This window comes from Anolis carolinensis, chromosome 4 (genome assembly GCF_035594765.1).
Source record: "Anolis carolinensis isolate JA03-04 chromosome 4, rAnoCar3.1.pri, whole genome shotgun sequence".
NCBI classification, from domain to species: Eukaryota; Metazoa; Chordata; class Lepidosauria; order Squamata; family Dactyloidae; genus Anolis; species Anolis carolinensis.
Genome location: NC_085844.1, coordinates 73,288,060 through 73,306,992, shown reverse-complemented (window position 1 = coordinate 73,306,992; position 18,933 = coordinate 73,288,060). Strand labels below are relative to the sequence as shown.

The window sequence follows — 18,933 nt, the reverse complement described above, 5'->3', positions numbered from 1 at the left end:
GATAAAGGATTCAAAAAGAAGGGTGGAAAATTACCTCCATAAGAGGAAATGAAATATTGGACCGATGACGTATAAAAGAAATGGCTCAGGGGGAGGGGAGCACGGTGAAAAATGTACTCCAGATTGTATTGAATATTGAATATTATGTGTCTGCTGTATAACAAATGATGTTTGGAACCATGATAAAATAAATAAAAATATTATAGAAAAAATCTAATGTGGGATTGGGATTTGGATTGTGTTGACATCCTAACCCTTTACATGAATATTGTAGTTGCTATGTGCCTCCAAGTTATTTCTTACTTATTGTCCCTAAGATTAAGTTATTATGGGTGTTTCTTAGCAGGACTTGTTCAGAGGAAGTTTGCCTTCGCCTTTTTCTGAGGCTGAGAGAGTGTGAGTTCTCTAAGATTATGCCATTGGTTTCTATGGCCAAACAATTATTTGAATCCTAGTCTCCCAATACTGCTCATTTAATGTTAATTATCCTTGTGAGCAGTTTAGTGGGAGCTGATGCATGGACATTGGTTCCCAAGACCTGCCCTAGTCCAGCAGTTCTCAACCAGTGATCTCCAAATTTTTGTTGAACCAACTCCCAGATGCTATAGTCACTTGTGCAGAATTCTGGGTTCGGAAGTCCAACAACATCTTCTATGGCTGAGAAGAACCAACCAAGGCTCAGTCTAGGGAAACTCGGGCATTCCATGAGAACCTAGGACATTGGTTGTCAAGCACAGTCCCAAATGCCACTCACTTGACATGGTAGCTATAATTTGATGGGATATTGTGCCTTTAGGGCAGTGGTTCTCAACCTGGGGTCCCCAGATGATTTTGGTCTTCAACTCCCAGAAATCCTAACTGCTGGTAAACAGGTTGGGATTTCTGGGAGTTGTAGGCCAAAAACCTCTGGGGACTCCATGTTGAGAACCACTGCTTTAGGGTATTTAAGCTCTCTTATGATGTCTAGAAAATCTAGACATATTTCATCAACTTACTCATATGATCAGTTCTGAAGTTCTCAAAGTTGTGGCAATGCTGATTTCTTTGCCCGTTGCAACTTCTATAAACACACTTTGGGCAGAGATGGATTATTCAGATTGACAGCAAATGAAAATCTCCCATACTCTTGGTTTCATTAGTCTTCATTATGTGACCACGACAGCTTTAATTGCTGCCCTGCATACATAAGTAATAAAAATGTAAAATGTTTAAATGAACTGTGCCTCCCAGAAGTCATTATAAAAGATTAATGACAAGCACTCTTTGCTAATTTAAACGTCTTTAAGAACCACATCCGAGTAGCCCTTGTGGTTATGATGATAGCAGAACGATATTTGTAAGACCTCTTGTCTTGAACCATTACGTGCCAAACTTTGATGGCTTTGATTATTCCGTCCTTAGTGAGTCTGACTTCAATACATATTTGACTTCCATTTACTCAGGCCTGTCAACCTCCCGCAATCTGAATTGGCTTCAGGTATTGGCGATAGTCTGTCTTGAAGAACTGCTGATGTGGCTCAAGGGCCTTGAAGTGCTTGTTGCACCTTTCACCTCAAGGGCCAGCAGCTAGAAAAGGAAACACTGACACTATCTAACTACGGCACTGAATTAAACAAGTTCAACATAGTCACAGCACACCAAAAGGAAAAAGGAAAAAGAATATAAATATTGACCATACTAAAAACAGTTGGAAGCATACAATTAAACTAGTTAAAACAGTACAGAAGACTCTCAAAAGCAATTGTCAGACTCTTGTTGAAGCCGTATGTTTTTGTAAGTGGATTTATGCCTGTGGGAATTAGGAGTGCACAGTTGCATAATGTCTGTATCCAGCAACGTAATACTAATAATATAATACAAGAGTTGAATGAAAAGTAATGCCTCACCTTCGTAACTCCTCAACAGATGGCAGTACTAGTATACGGCAGGTACTGGCTTGTTCAGTAGACTCTCCTCTACAGTTCTATTTGGTGGGAAGCCTTAGCCTTGAACAGTTGTGTTGTTAAAGTGCGAAGTATGGAACCCTGTGCAGATGGTCAGTCAATGCGACTTAAGCAACGTGCAGTCACTGAATTCTTGACAGCAGATGTTCCCACCTCAACATCTTTGAACTTACTCGCCCAATGACGCACAGTACTCACATCAAAACAATCACCATAAACAGCTTGCATTCCCTCATGAATCTCCTTTGGGGTGACACCTTCTGCTGCTATGGTAATGTTATGTAGGAATTACTATATTTGCGAATTTAGCACCAAACATTGAACAGGGATATAGGGCTGTGTGGACTTAGGTAACCCAGATAGCCCCCGGTATTTAAAAAACCTCTAAAATCAGGACAATACATAAAGAACAACACTCTGAAAACAGGAAAAATTCAGACAGTAAACAATCAGAGACAGCTAACACCTCCCCAAAAAGATTCTCCCAGGAAATAAGAAGCCAGGCCTTGAAGACACAGGGCCATTAAATGCTAAACAAGGTGATTAATTAGAGTTCTTTCTCCCACCCTGGACCTTCTACAGATATATAAACCCCACTTACCTCACAATCTCTGAAGGCCCCAAAAGCGGGCCCAGCGCAGGCACCGGGAGGTCCAGTGCGGGCATCAGGAGGCCTAGAGCGAGCACCGGGAGGCCCAGCACAGGCACTGGGAGCCCCGAACACTTTCCTGGCGAGGCCTTCCTGGTGAGGCCTTGCCAGGAAGGCCTTGCCAAGAAGGCGTTTGGTGGTTTGGGGAGCAGAGAAGCGCTGCTTCTCTGCTTCCCAAAGCCCTGAACTCCTTCCTGGCAAGAACAAAGGCGTTCGCCGCTTCTCTGCTCCCCAAACCGCCGAACGTCAGGAAGGCCTCGCCAGGAAGGCCTCGCCAGAAAGGCGTTCGGTGGCTTCTCTGCTCTGCAAAGTCCCGAACGCCTTCCTGGTGTCGTTTCTCTGCTCCCCAAAGTGGCAACCTCGGCTTCTTCCTTGCGGAGGGAGGCGTGGTGGTGGAGACAGGCTGCAGGAGACAGGAGTTGCCTCGATGGCACCCCCAACAAGATGGCGCCACAAGCAACTGCCTAGTTGGCCTGGTGGTTGAACTGCCTCTGGGTGGTGCAATGGGTTAAACCCTTGTGAACTGCTGATCTGTAGGTTGGGTTGTTATCTGAAGGTTGCCAGTTCGAATCTGTGAGACAGAGTGAGCTTCCATCTATCAGCTCTAGCTTGCAAGGACATAAGAGAAGCCTCCCAGTAACACATCTGGTGCCCCCTGAGCAATATCTCTGTAAATGGCCAATTCTCTCACACCAGAAGCAACTTGCAAGTAACTTCTGACACAATTAAAAAAAAATAGGTCCTTCCTGCCACCTCTGTTTGGCTTGTACATATGCACACAATAAGATGCCCTGGCACATGGAAGCTGTCTGGGCTGTTGCATAAGAAGGTCCTGATGCGGCCCAAGTAGCATCCAAAAAAAAAAAAAGGATATACAGGGTGATGTGTATAGTAGGCCCTTGGTATCCATTGGGGTTTGGTTCCAGGGTCCTCTGTGGATACCATAATCTGTGAATTCTGAAGCTCAGTTATACACAGTAAAATGATATTGTTTATTCGTTCAGTCTCTTCTGACTCTTCATGACCTCATGGACCAGCCCACACCAGAGCTCCCTTTCGGCTGTTGCCACCCCCAGCTCCTTCAAGGTCACTTCAAGGATCCCATCCATCCATCTTGCCCTTGGCCAGCCCCTCTTCCTTTTCCCTTCCATTTTCCCCCACATCATTGTCTTCTCCAAGCTTTCCTGTCTTCTCATTATGTGGCCAAAGTACTTCATCTTTGCCTCTGATATCCTTCCCTCCAATGAGCAGTCGGCTTGATTTCCTGGAGTATGGACTGGCTGGATCTTCTTGCGGTCCAAGGAACACTCTGAATTTTCTTCGAACACCACACAGTAAAATGGTGCCCCTTAAATCAAATGGCAAAATCAAGGTTTGCTTTTTGGAATATTTGTGTGTGTGTGTGTGTGTGTGTGTGCGCGCGCGCGCATGCGTGCTGTGGTTAGTTGAAGACTTGTGTATGAATGGCCAGTTGTATTTGTCATATTTCTATCTCCCTACGGAGAACTGCATTGTGGACTCGTCTACCTCAAAATGTATTGCTATCTGTTTGTCTTTGCTTGCTAAAAGTTCATCTACATATATAAAAGAGTGATGGAATCGCGGCACCGAGCAAAACAACTAAACTACGGGCCCCCCAACCTCGAAATTGGACAACACAACCCATCATCCACGCCTTAAGGTTGAAACAACACAAAATCACTTCACGCACCTCCACATGGACAGAACCCACAACGCACCATCGGGAGCCATGCCGGGAGGGAGGGAAAGAGAAAGCATAATGGCCGCCGGCAACAGGAAAGGCAGGCAATGGGAAAAAGCTGTCCCCTGGGTCCTAGCGCCCGCCCATCATCTGTGGCCAGCCAATATCTCCACAATCTCCACCATAAAAATAATAATAGAATCCTACAGTCACAGAGATAGAAGAGACCCCTAAAGGCCAGCCAGTCCAACCCCTTCCTGCCATCGAGAACACAATCCAAACATTCCCAACAGATGGCCATACAGCCTCTTGATAATAATAATACTAATAACAAAGCATGGAATCCTCATGTTTGCAGACACCCCTAAGAATCATCCAGTACAACCTCCTTCTACCATGCAAGACCACACAATCCAAACACTCCTGACAGATGCCCATCCAATATCTCCACAATCTCCACCATTAAAATTATAATAAAATCCTACAGTCACAGAGATAGGAGAGACCCCTAAAGCCCATCCAGTCCAACCCCTTCCTGCCATCGAGAACACAATCCAAACATTCCCAACAGATGGCCATACAGCCTCTTGATAATAATAATACTAATAACAATATCATGGAATCCAAATGTTTGCAGACACCCCTAAGAATCATTCAGTACAACCTCCTTCTACCATGCAAGACCACACAATCCAAACACTCCTGACAGATGGCCATCCACCCAATATATAATAATAATGATGATAATAAAGATAATAATCATGATGATAACAGCAACAACAACAACAACAACAATAATAATAATAATAATCATAGAACTACACCATCCAATAATTTGGAGACACCCCTAACGGCCATCCACCCCAACCCTTTCTACTATACACCAAGACACAATCTAACCATTCACAACACTTGGACAACGTATGCATACTATACAATACTACACAGCAACAAAGACCCCCTCTACTCTCACCACTTTCACATTACACAAACAACCAAATACATACTAAACATAAAGACAACCATACAACAGACATTCAATACCAGCAGTAACTCAACAATTTCTCACCAACAACACCAGACAACGCCACAGCAACGCGTGGCCGGGCAGAGCTAGTTTCATCTATAACAACCTGTTCTGGTTTGTACTAGCAACACATACTGTTACAAATTCATTTAAAACAGGAGTGGGAATCTATGGCTTTCCAGATGTTGTTGGAGTCTTATCAGACCCCACCAGCATAGCCCATGAGCATTGATGATGGTAATTGTGAATATTGTCATTTTGACATCAAATTTGTGTGCACATAGTTCTCCTACTTGTTTCCCTTTTTAATGTTTCAGAGCATGTTGATTGCTTCCTCCCAAAATCAAGCCTAAACCCAGAGGACCTCCCAATGTTAGAAGAAAGAAATCCGTAGTCCTCATTTCAGGACTGTGAGGTTGCTGCTTTTTATGTTGCTCTCTAAGTGGGGGAGAGCAGTTTAGCAAAAGGCTGCTCATTTGGCAGGAATCATACAGTTTCTGTCAGTTGCAGTCTGGATATCATCACTGTAGGTAAATCTGGTGGATGAAGAATAGTAAGAACGAGTTATTTGTAAGAACAAGGGACAGTGAATTATGACTTAACAGGCTGGGCAGAAATCAACCATATGGGGCACTTGAGGCCAGGTTCCCTCTTCTATGATTTTGAGAATCCACAATAAAAAAAGATGATCTGAATATGCTATTCAGAACTTTAAATTATTTGGAGGGCTACAATTCCCAGAATCCCCCAACCAGTATGACTTATTCATTGAGGGTTTATTTATTTATTTATTTCTGATATTTCTACTCTGCCCTTCTCCCCGAGGGGACTCAGGGCGGCTTACACAACTGGCAGGATCACTACCAGTATATCATCTATATATATAAAAGAGTGATGGAATCCTGGCACCGAGCAAAACAACAAAACTAAACACCCCCCAACCTCGAAATTTCACAATCCATCATCCACGCCTCGAGGTTGAAACCACAGAATATCATGTCACAAACCTCCACAGGGCCTAAAAAACTCCAAAAACCAGTGCAATTCCAATTCCAATGGGCCACAGCAACGTGTGGCAGGGCACAGCTAGTAATACAATAAAATAATAAAACAGTTAAAATAGTTAAATAACATAATAAAGTACAATATATAAAAGATATATATGCCAATTATCCATCAGACTTTGTGCAAGAGCCTTAATCCAATCCATGTCAACGCTAACTGAGTTCATTCATTAAATGCTTGTGCACATAACCAGGTCTTATCTTCTTTCTAAACCTCAGAAGGGTTTAGAGGGCTATAGCTTATCCACCCTGAGAGACATTTGATTTCATGAAATTAACAGACATTTTGCTGTTATGTGCCTTCAAGTCAACTTTGTCTCATGACAAGTCTTATCATAGGGTTTTCTTGGCAAGATCTGTTCATAGATTTGCAATTGGCTTCCTCTTGAACGGGAAGAATGTGATTTGCCCAAAGTCAGCCAGTGAATTTCCACAGGAAAGGGGGTTTGATCCTACTTTCCCAATGGTCCAGTCCAACACTGAAAGTACTATGCCACGGTGGCCTTCAAACATGCATCAATTTGATGTAATGAGAATGAACCCATGTGTTGATTACGATATGAGAGAACTGTAACCTTCTAAAAAAAATTCCTCTAACAAAATAGCTATCGAGCATCTGTTTGTAGGTCTCATAAAGAAGTGCAAGGAGGTCAGCCAGAAATCTGGTGTTATGCAGGAATATCTAGATTCAACCCTGGACACAAAACGGAGGCTGATAAAACTACTAAATTTGGTTGAGTTTGATGGTTTTCATTTCCAAATAGTTCAATAGCACATTAGAGAGATAAACATCAGATCTACATGGTAAATAATAACCCCTCTATGTTCTCTGTCACCTTACGGATGTGATGAACAGTTATATTTTACAGTGTTACAGTGTAATTTGATTCCTGCGTTGATGTGCGTCACTCGAAAATGGATGGAATGTTTATTATTCCTAAAATCTCGTGATGCTGGGTGTGGGGAAGGGAAAGGGAAATGTTGAGGTTTTAGGTCAATTACCAGACCTATAGGTAGCTATCCTGACAGATGAGCCCTTTGTTGAAGACAAAGAATAAATACTACACCCGGCAGCACATGTTATTTTTCTGTCATGTCAAACATCAAATAACTATATCTCAGTATGCAACTTTTAATTACGGAAGAAAAAGCTGTGACTTAGAAGTATTTCACTTCTAATACAATTCATGCTTCTGGACTAAAAGGCAGGGGGGATTTAATTTGATTTATAACAGAAATCAATGCAGAAGGACGAACAGAAGAGTACCAAAAACATAACGGTAACTGCTTGCCACAGAAGATTGGGGGGCCAGCTCAGAAAGAGGAGGATATACTTACTTTACCCACTCAGGGTGTATACACACTACACAACTATAGCAATTCAGTAAGAATTTATCCGGCTTTGGATTTGTAGTTTGAGGGACTCAGAATTCTGTCCTGCTCTTCCCTCTCTTTAAAAGAAAGTGTGTATGGCCTGCAGGCCCAAAGCCCCCATGACTGCCAGGGCTTGCAGCTGATTGCTGAGTGCTGAACGGTGCGCAGAGCATCACTTACTTACTTACTTACTTACTTACTAACTTACTTACTTAGGCGATCCCTCGTAGCTTGAGGACGATGGTCTTCCAGTTGTGGGGTCCTGGGTGTGTGTCCGTAGATGGCTGAAGAGACCTTTTCTTGATCCGCATGTTCTCCCACAGTGAGGACATCGGTTTCCAGGTGGAAGGCGGTCCTGGTCAGGGTTGGCTTGACGCTCCTTCCTCTTGGCACGCTTCTCCCTTAAGCCCCCCATTCGTGCCTCTTCAAACTCCGCAGCACTGCTGGTCACAGCTGACCTCCAATTAGAGCGCTCAAGGGCCAGGGCTTCCCAGTTCTCAGTGTCTATGCCACAGTTTTTAAGGTTGGCTTTAAGCCCATCTTTAAATCTCTTTTCCTGCCCACCAACATTACGTTTCCCATGCTTGAGTTCGGAGTAGAGCAACTGCTTTGGGAGACGGTGATCGGGCATTCGGACAACGTGGCCAGTCCAGCAGAGTTGATGGTGTAGGAGCATTGCTTCAATTCTGGTGGTCTTTGCTTCCTCAAGCATGCTGACATTTGTCCGCCTGTCTTCCCAAGAGATTTGCAGGATTTTTCTGAGGCAACGCTGATGGAAACGCTCCAGGAGTTGGGTGTGATGTCTGTAGACCGTCCACGTTTCGCAGGCGTAGAGCAGGGTTGGGACGACAATGGCTTTATAAACAAGCACCTTGGTATCTCTATGGATGTCCCGGTCATCAAACACTCTCTGCTTCATTCTGAAAAATGCTGCGCTCGCAGAGCTCAAGCGGTGTTGCATTTCAGTGTCAATGTTGACTTTTGTAGAGAGGTGGCTGCCAAGGTAGCGGAAATGGTTGACATTTTCTAATGTTATACCATTAAGCTGTATTCCTGGCATTGCAGAGGGATTAGCTGGTGCCTATTGGAAGAGCACTTTGGTTTTCTCGATGTTCAATGAGAGGCCGAGCTTCTCGTATGCTTCTGCAAAGGTGTTTAGAGTGGCTTGTAGGTCTTCTTCTGAATGCGCACAAACTACGTTGTCATCGGCATATTGGAGTTCTATAACAGATGTTATGGTGACCTTGGTTTTGGCACTTGGCACTTGGTGCTTGCCTGCAAGTCCTGGCTAGTTGAGTGCTGAGTGCCAAGTGCCTAGTAAGAGGCGCTCCATACTCTGCTCAGCACTCGAGACTCAACTGCAAACCCTGGCAGTCACTGAGGCTTTGGGCCTGCAGGCCACACACACACTCTCTCTTAAAGAGAGTCTCTTTCCAAGCTATTGTGTGTTGAAAAGTACAGGGGGTACCATTATCTTTTTGCTACCCTTTTAAAAAGCTAATGGAACCTGAAGAACAGCCCAAGGCTGTAAAAACAGCATCCATGAGCCACAGACTGGTTTTTCCTCTCCGGATTCAGAGACAGGGGTTTACCCTACAAACCTTAACAACGCAAATGAATGCTGGAGAGAGCCTGAGGATCAATGAAATGGTAAGACCCTCTAGCCCTAAAACTAAAGGGAAGGGGAGTGTGGGAAGCCCTCCCATGTTGGCCAGTGGGACAGAAATTTTGTTTATTCTGATGAAAGAACAAAACATCTCATTCAGAAAGGCCTCATTTTTGGAAGCAACACTCGCAAACGAAAATGGGTCGATATGAATGAAACAAACAGAAGCGGATAGTGATTCTATACAAAAGCACAAAACTGGTACTTTCCCCATGTAAACCTTCATAGTTCTTCCTACAAAAGATATTCAGATCACATCATAAATTTTAAATGAAAGAATGCTTGTACTCTCTCCCCCTTCCCTCTCATGCTCCATTTTTCTCCTACATCTGCTGCCCTCATCCAACTTTGTTTAATCAACTACAGTGTCTGGTGGCTAAAGGTTAGTGGAGGACCTATGGTTTGGCTTTGGACAATATGGCTATAGTTTCCTCCTTATTAAACTCATGAAATCATCGTGGTTCCAGCCCCTTGCTCAATGCAAGCAACACTGGATGCATCTATAGTACGTTGACAGATGACTTCAGCATCTCCCCTCAATCATGGCTGATTTTGTGGTTTGAATTCTTGATTATAGGTTTCCTATGAAATACACTCTTGCCACAAATATTCTCCTTAACAGGCATGTCTTGTGTAGCATTCCACTGATCCAAACCAGCCATGAGTCTTTCCAAGTACTGTATATAGCTGGATCCCTGAACTGTGATGCTTTGAATTGAGTAGAAGCACCTGCAGGGCCAATCCTCCTGTTAGGCAGAACGAAACAGCCACCAGAGTAATCAGTTTGGGGAATCATGATATGAGATAATTTTATAACTTATTAGCTTGGAACCTGGCAGTGCCCAGGTTATTTAGAAGAAGGCATTGTTTGTTTTGTGATGTTAGGTAATATCACTGAAGTTTGGTCCAGATCCATCATTGGCTGTGTTCAGGTCTCTCTGGATAAGGGTGAACTACAACTCCCAGATCTGAGGTCAATCACTCCCAAACCAGGCCTGTATGCACAGTTGGTCATGTTGGGTCTGTGTTCTAAGTTTGGTCCAGATCTGATGTCAGCTGGGTTCAGTGCTTTCGGGATTCAGGTTTACTTCCAAAATCAAGGTCCATTCCCACTAACCCCTGCAGTATATTCAGTTGGTCATGGGGCTTCTCTGTGCCAAGTTTGGTCCCAGTCCATTGTCGGTGGGAGTCACAGTATCAGTGAAGGTACTGCAACTCCCATTATCCATGGCAAGTGTAGTCCAGGTCCATCGTTAGTTGGGTTCACAGTGCTTTCTGGATGTAGGTCAAGTACAACTGTTATAAATCATGCTGAATTCTCCCCAAACCTCTTGTTCAGTTGCTGATCAATTCCTCTGTTAACTGTGTGGCTGCTGTGACTCAGCTGGAACCTCAGATTGACTCTGATGAGGATGATGGGATTCAGGTTCACAATCAGGGTCAAAATGTCCCTGTTGTAGAAGATGAGGAACAGGGAGTGCTAGTTCATTCTCCCACAGCAAGGAATGATGTTGATACTGAAACTAGTCAGGTGCAAATGGACTTGGAAAAGGAGGATAGTTCTCAGTATGATAATGAGGCACAGCAAACTAACGAGTAGGCTGACTTTGATGAAACAGGTTCCGTAGATCGAGCTGACCGTTTGGAATTCAGGGTTTGGAGGAGTGTGGGAAATGCAAACAAAAGGGAGGCTAGAGGCCAAAGAAATGCTTTCATGCTTTGCAAAGGGTATTAAAGCAATGTGTTTGGAGACAAACCTTTGTCAAAGCAACTTTTGTTCAACCAAGAAGCAAGCTCTCATTTTCCTGGATTACCTTGCAGCTTTGGTATTCATGTTCCTGGGACTTTGTCATGCTCTATTGGGACCTTGTTTATTCCTCGTGATTTCTGGATTTATTCTCTATGGCTTTATTTTGTAACCATTTTGTGGAACTTTAATTTTGCTTTTAAAGAACCTTTTATCTTCTATTTTCTAATAAACTAAAAAGACTTCAACCTGTGTGCAATTTGGTGTATATAACAAGGTGAAGCTAACCTGAGGTGCGACAGTGCCATAGGAAAGGGTAGGAAAGGGTTAAGGTAGAGGAAGTGGGCGGGGTCATGGAAATTAAGAAACCCTGAGACGTCCATTCTGGAGGATAAACAGAACATCTAGGATGAAATTGTCCCCACATGAAAGCCTTCACTTTGGGGGGGGGGGGCAGAATGGTGATTGTGGAAGACACTGGTGGGTTTGGACTACATGTTCATGGCACTCACTATAACCTGCATGTCAGTAGAAGAAGGCTCATGGGTGTCTCCTGCTCAGTGGGAACTAGAGCTGTTTGTGGAGAAAGGGGGGGCTCTCTGTGTAAGTGGACACCCCCTCCACATACACACATACACATTTTTCACTTTTATTATGTATATAGATAGATTTACTTGGTTGTTATTATATTTTTACTGCCAGGGATGGGGAGGTATGTCTTAAATATCCTAAAGTCGCTAGATCCCCATCTCATCTTGGAAGCGTAAGCAGGATCAAACCTTATTAGTACTTGGGCAGGAGACCGCCAATGAATACAGTTGTTGTAAGCTATATTTCAGAGGAAGAAACTGGCAAAATGACATCTGAGTAGTCCTTTCTGTAAGAAAATCCTATGAAATTCATAGGGTTGCCGTAAGTTGAGAAGCAACTTGAAGGCATATAAACTCATCCAAAAATGGGGAGGCAAACTGGAAATTTTGTGCAATAAACTCTTTTCGTAATCTGGAATTGAACTACTATCAGCTTCCAAATCTTTGGCAAGAACCTTTGGCTCATCAGGGTTGTACGTTTTTTCAGGATGTTTTCCGCCCTGAAAAAGTTCATCCCTAGGCATGCCTGATGAGGACTAGGCAACTTTTGAAAGGGAAGGTGCCAGTTCCATATATAGAACTGTGACTGCTGATGATGTGCATAAGGCAACGTGAGCCAAGCTTGGTTCTTAGATAGGTGTCTCATGTCCACCATGTTAGTAAGCTTGCTTATTTCCACTTAATCCTTTGTAGTATTTGCCATGAATCAATGGTTTATATGCTATAGCTCAGCCAGGGATGGTATTTTGTCTGGGAGAAAAATAATTGTGCATAATGCACTGATAATGCTGTCCTTTTAAGAGTGTGTTTGTGAAAGACAAAAAAAATTTAAATTTTACATATGAAAGAAGGAATGGGTTGCTCTGATTTTCCAGGCTGTATGGCCATGTTCCAGAAGCATTCTCTCCTGACATTTCATCCACATCTATGGCAGGCATCCTCATAGATTGTGAGGTATATTGAAAATTAAGCAATGAAGGTTTATATATCTGTGGAAGATCCAAGGTGGGAGAAATAACTCTTGTCTGTTGGAGGCAACTGTGAATGTTGCAATTAACCACCTTGATTAGCATTGAAAAGCCTTGCAGCTTCAAGGCCTAGCTGATTCCTGGATGGGGGAATCCTTTGTTGGGAGGTGTTAGCTGGCCCAGATTGTTTCATGTCTGGAATTCCCCTGTTTTCAGAATGATTTCTTTATTTACTGTCCTGATTTTAGAGTTTGTTAATACTGGTAGCCAGATTTTGTTCATTTTCATGGTTTCCTTCTTTCTGTTGAAATTCTCCACATCCTTGTGGTTCCCTTGATGTATGGTAAGAACATTTTTCTTCTGGGTGGATCTTTGTCTTTACTCTATGGCTTGTTCCTGATGAAATGTCAGGACAGAATGCTTCTGGAACATGGCCATATAGCCTGGAAAGCTCACAACAACTCAGTGATTCTGGCCATAAAAGCCTTCAACAACACAAAGAAGGAATGCTTTTGAGATCATGTGATTTGATTGCCATTTCCAAGGTACAAATGATGCCCAATGAATGTGATACATTGCATCATACAATAAAGGATTTGCTTGTATTTGAGAAGACAGTAGTGATTTAAATAACTTAGTAGAGGATAGAAAAGGATGAAATCAGTAACTGCATGTATTTGATGTGGTGTATTGTATATAAGAGTATAATTTATGGCTGAATCTTGTTGATGATGTGTGTTAATTCTTCTGCTATGCCATTTTTTGGTCCCACATTTTCAGAGGCTTTTAAAATTTTCTCTCTCATCCTCCTACTTCCCTACCTTCACTTACTGCAGTCTGAGTTCAGAGCACCCGATTATTTATTCTCTGTAAATATGGCCAATGTGCCATATTTTTCAAGTGTAGCATCTGACACGATCAACTCCATCTTGGGACAATGTGTTTTAAACAAATCAATGTTTGGAAGAATTACTAATTTTTGGACTACAACTTTGAGAATCACCTAGCCAGCATGGCCAATGGCATACTGATGGGGTAATTCTAGGAACTGTAGTCTGAAAAATAACTTTTCCGAGGTCTGAAATCAAGTCTACTGTCACATGGGATGAATCTGCCTGTTTTGCAACAAGTGCATAAGTTGGAACATTGGTCCATGTTATTTTTTCCTCTGGCGAGAATGACTGAGGTCTAGTCTTGGCAGGAACCAGAATCAAGTGGGAAAGTGAAGCATACTAGGTCAGACTGCAGGTGGGAGAATGCCATTTTCAATTCTTCTCCTTTGTCACCAGAAACTTAGCATATCAGGGAGAAAGATTCAAGCTGAGCTACAGTAACTAGTTTTCTTCTTAAGGGAATGTGTCCTCCATTTCTCCCTTTCAGATATTGGAAGTTATTTCATTGGATTAAGAGCATGGCCAATGAATTCCCCATCTAAAAATGTAATTACAGTATCTATAGGAGCCTTCAAAGATGTGTTTATCTTTAGTCATGCCAATCTACCACCTCCAGCAACCATCAGCTTAAATTCTGCTGTACGGAGTATTTATCCCTCAAACCCACAAACCATAGAAAAGAAGGTACAATTATGTTTAAAGCTGTCTTTCTGATACAGGTTTTATTCATGAATACATATACAAGAGATGCATAGTCTTTGAAGAGCGAGGCTTGAATGTAACAAATTTCCAAAACAGCTTAAAAGGCGAAAATAAACACAAACAGTAACAAAGGTGTGACATACTGGGAACAATACATGTGATTATCTAGCTAAACTTATTGCTGAAATGCAAACATAGCGGAGCTTGTGTGGTCAGAGCCTCACCCAAGATATTTCTGTAGCTGAGTCAAAAATCCTCTGGCATACTAGAGGTTCCTCCATTTGCACTCTGTTGACATTTCAGGAAAAAGTGAGAGAACCGAACATCTGAGAATTACACTGGATCCCCATGTCTGTCTTGGCAACTACATCCTTTCAGTACAGAAAACATGAAAAAAAGAGCAATCCTGTTGGCAAGATACTTCCCAAAAATATTGTACGACCCACCAAGTGTTGACTCCAGCACACTTTCCTATCGCTGTGAACGGAGGTTGTACTGAAGCAGTTCTTGGTGGGTTGTAAAAGGATAATATTAGGAGACTGAAAGCTGTTTGAAATGGAAGTGCCTGCACCATACAGCATATATTCAACGCATCACATTAAAAAGCTTATCGTTTTATGAAACGTTCCTCCCAAGAGTGGGGAGGGAAAAAGCTGAATCCCTCAAAAAGTATTCTTTCTTCAGAAAGTTGTGCTTTATTATATAATATGGCAGTTTCAAAGAAATACATGCAACGCCTACAAAGCTAAGTACAGGGTAAATATAGGTTGCTTAATAGTTGGGGAAATGAGCCAATTCGAAGGACCACTAACATGAGTTATGTACATACAGCCATATTATATTCTTATATTTTCACAGTACTGTGCAAATGTTATAAATATGGCTTTTTTGTTTTTGTTTTTCTAAAAAGGAAGTAAGACATAATTGTACAGAGTAATATTTCTAAATGGTCAGGACTGTTTCACTCTTTTGTGAAACCTGTTAAGTTTGCACTAACTGTACACTGCACTTTGTTGCCACCTTAATAACAGCGGCATAGTTCACGCATATTTCCTAAGGCACAATATTAATATTTAATGTTTTAAAAAATGAAGCCATGCTTTCTTTCTTTCTTTTTAAATGTGAAATAAAATGCTATTACTAGCTACTTGGTACACGTTATTGATTGTATAAAATACAATGTTTCCAACTACATTACATGCTTATGTTCTATATGTTCTCTAAAAACATGAAGCTACTCTGAAAACATACTATACAGCATTGAATATTAAAACATTTGGTTTTGGTAATAGTTGTTTTACACAGAGAAGAGAGCTATAAGGCTTCAGTGGAATAATAGTTTGATAATTGCACAATATTTTACATTCTTCAATAGCAGTATTTACAATTGTTTTCACTCATCCTTTTGTCATTTGGTAATTAATACATATTTCATATGCATCCTTCTTGACTGTCTAAAGTGCTTGCTTATCAGCATGAGGAAAGAAAATGCATAATTGTCTTTAAAATAACAAACCCACAACACAGAGTTGGCAAGAATATTTGCCTAGTATCTGGACTGCATTCTCAGAGGCAGAAAATTTATTGCTGAATCCAAAGCCTTCACAAGGCAACTAGGTATATTTGCCAAGTATAAATACATATATATGCATATAGGCTAGATCGTATGAACATGCAACACGTAAAACAATTGAGGAAAAAAAGGTTGCAATGTTTTTGTCCATCAACCTTAATATTTTTTGCTGTTCCAATTTTCTTGTGCTATACCTGAAGCAAAGTCAAAATACTAACATGCTACTATGATTAACAGTCTTACAGTTCATGAGCGATGTCATGTGATGAGCTTAAAATATACATTAGAGATGATAACTTGCTTTTTAAAAAGGCATCAGGAATAAGGCAACGTGATGTCAGCGTTCAAAGGAACTTGAAGAAACCATAGAACTGAGATGCATCTTTTACTGTAAAAATAATTCTCAATGTGGAGAGGTATGTTAGATAGCTTCTGTGCCCAGAAATACTCTGGGTGGCAGCAAATTCAAAGTTGCCAGTAAAATGTCCTGATGCCACAATCTAATAAAATAAGGCACTTTCAGGGTTGTAGTCCAGGAGAGCTCAAAGGTATGCAGGAAGTCAATTTTTGAGCCAGTTCTATTTTCTATGTCAACCCATCAAACACACAATTCATATTTAATTCCCTCCATTTTCCTTGAGATTACGTTTTTTTTTAAAAAGGAGATGTTGTCTTAGCTGAAGCCAGCCAAACAATTTTGTAGATATATGTATACACACATGTACATGTGTGCATATATACACAAATGCATGCATGCACAAAGACATTTAGAGAAGAGGTAATTGTCTGTTCCAAACATTCGAGGAAGTGGAGAAGCAGAACTGTATGAAGAAATATCTTCTGCTTATCAAAAGCCATTGTCTCAGCTAAGCGTAAAACTAGATTTCGAGGCAGTCAGCTATGAATGGACGTTGGTGCTGGAGAGGTCATTCCGTATGATTTCATTTACTGCAAAGAAGAAGAAGAAACACAAATGGAGAAGGGTTATTTCACTATATTCTTACCATATCGTCTTCTGCTGAAAGCAACATTTAAAGATGCTTGAATTAGTGTAGCCAGTTTCTCTGTGGCTGTGGGTGATAAGCATACAAAGCCAATTGAATAGTCGATCAAGGCTGGTCTAAATGCATTACACCAACGAAACGGACATGCTAACTTGCATGTGAGTTCAAAGCTCCTATTAGGGAAGTAATGTTGTAGGCCATGTTGAACTGCATCACACAAATGCCACCTCCAAATTAGTCACATACAAAGAAACCAAAATACATCTGAAGGCAAAAATAATGAACAAGATGAAGGCAACAGAAGGACTAGTCCATTGCGTGTAAATTGACACGAATCTGAAGGAATGATATGTGAACCACAGAGTGCTGATTAGAAGGTGTGAAAATGACTATGACACTCTCAGATGGGGTTCTCATACTTTGATGTTACTACAACGGAAGAGCTAATGCAATAAGGGACCAAAACTGGTGTTTTTGCTTGCTCACAATCTGACTCCGTAAAATAGATAAATCTCTGTGGCTTCTTCGCCAGCATAAACATATGAAAAACTTCTTCTGCATCTGAATACTTCTGAGAACAAGGCAGTGAATTAAGTATACATCCACATGGGACCTTTTGTTTTTGTTTTCTCAAAGGTGTAAGCCATGCCCAGAATCTAAGTGTTAGCTCACAGGATTGACAGTAGTGTGTTTTTGTTACTTGTGATTCCTCTCTAATTTCCCTCCTCCCACAGTCCACTGTTGGGTTGGGTTGTTTCCCACACTCGGTTATGTCCATTTATCGCTTGTGTTTTTTGGCAGATGGACAGGAAATGACTGAACCTGGCAAAGGCCATCAACAGTGAGCTGCACAGCATCCCCTCTATTTCCACCCTGCCTCCCTGTGGTCTCTGCCACTGCCTGATTTACATTAAGATAGACAAAATGTCATCGGGGAGGCTGTCACCACTTTGGACTTTTCCTAACATCACAGGGAAGGGGAAACACATGCCCATGTCATGAAACTTGCCTGGAAGAGCCCACACGGCCCTTTGCTTGTGGGTTGTTGATCATTCCTGCATAGATAAATGTGTACTTGGGCAGGACAGGGACATGCTGATCAAAAGCAAACTTCCTGGAGATCAGCGCTGTTGATTTCTTTCTTTTTAAAAAAGATCTGAGCATATTTTATAGGGGAAATGTAACTTAAAGCAGAAGCTAGATCAGCAGAGAAAAATGAGGTAGCAAGTCAGATAGTGCTTGACACATCTTTTTACCTATGAGATGCAACAGAAGACATAGTCAGTTGGAACTAAACAATTTTCAGCCCAAATGAGTGATTTGTTTGATCTGCCCTATGTCAAAGCACCAGCTATATAATGGCCAACTAAAATATAAGTTGAGTATTCCTTATCCAGAAATCCAAAATTCTCTAAATGCTCAAGATTGTACACATTGGTTTCTGAGATAGTGATGCACATGATTATTAAAGCTATTGTGTATTACAAGACTTTCAGGCTATGTGTATAAGGTGTATATGAAACATAAATGAATTTCTTGTTCAGATTTGGGTTCCATCTCCAAGATATCTCATTATGCCTATGCAAATATTACAAATCCCCCCCCCCCCCCCCGCCCCAAATTGAAAATCCAAAAGCACTTCTGGTCTCGAGCATTTCAGATAAGGGGAACTTAACCTTATCAGTTCAACTACACCAGGTGAGAAGAAGAACTGATGAAGGTTGTTTTGGCCTTATAAAACCTTGGCTCCAGACTTGGTTTTTCAGTTCTGAGCCACCTGTCATTCAGAATAGTAACACTTTGTGTCTTGATTGTTTCCAGTCTTTGTCTAACCTGCTATAGACGCCCAGCTTGCAGTTGACCATGTCACCCACTATTAACCCTTTGGACCCTGTCTGCTTGTGTTTGGATGGGATTCCCAAAAGTGGTCTGTCTCCAAGCTTGTCCGTAGCTCCAGAAAAGCCATTCCTTCCAAAACTAAACAGTGTAGGGCAGTGTTTCTCAACCTGGGGGCCGGGACCCATGGGAGGG

At 41.8% G+C, this 18,933-nt stretch overlaps 1 protein-coding gene across 2 annotated transcripts in view; it reads right to left on the bottom strand.

Moving 5' to 3' along the window:
• Window positions 1-14,313: 14,313 nt before the first annotated feature.
• nfatc1 (nuclear factor of activated T cells 1) overlaps window positions 14,314-18,933 on the bottom strand; it is a 180,228-nt gene continuing 175,608 nt past the window's right edge. For both annotated transcript variants that reach the window (XM_008108766.3, XM_008108768.3), the window contains exon 10: window positions 14,314-16,846. In XM_008108766.3, the coding sequence (XP_008106973.1) occupies window positions 16,797-16,846 (50 nt within the window). In that variant the 3' untranslated portion in view covers window positions 14,314-16,796. The remainder of the gene's footprint in view (window positions 16,847-18,933) is intronic.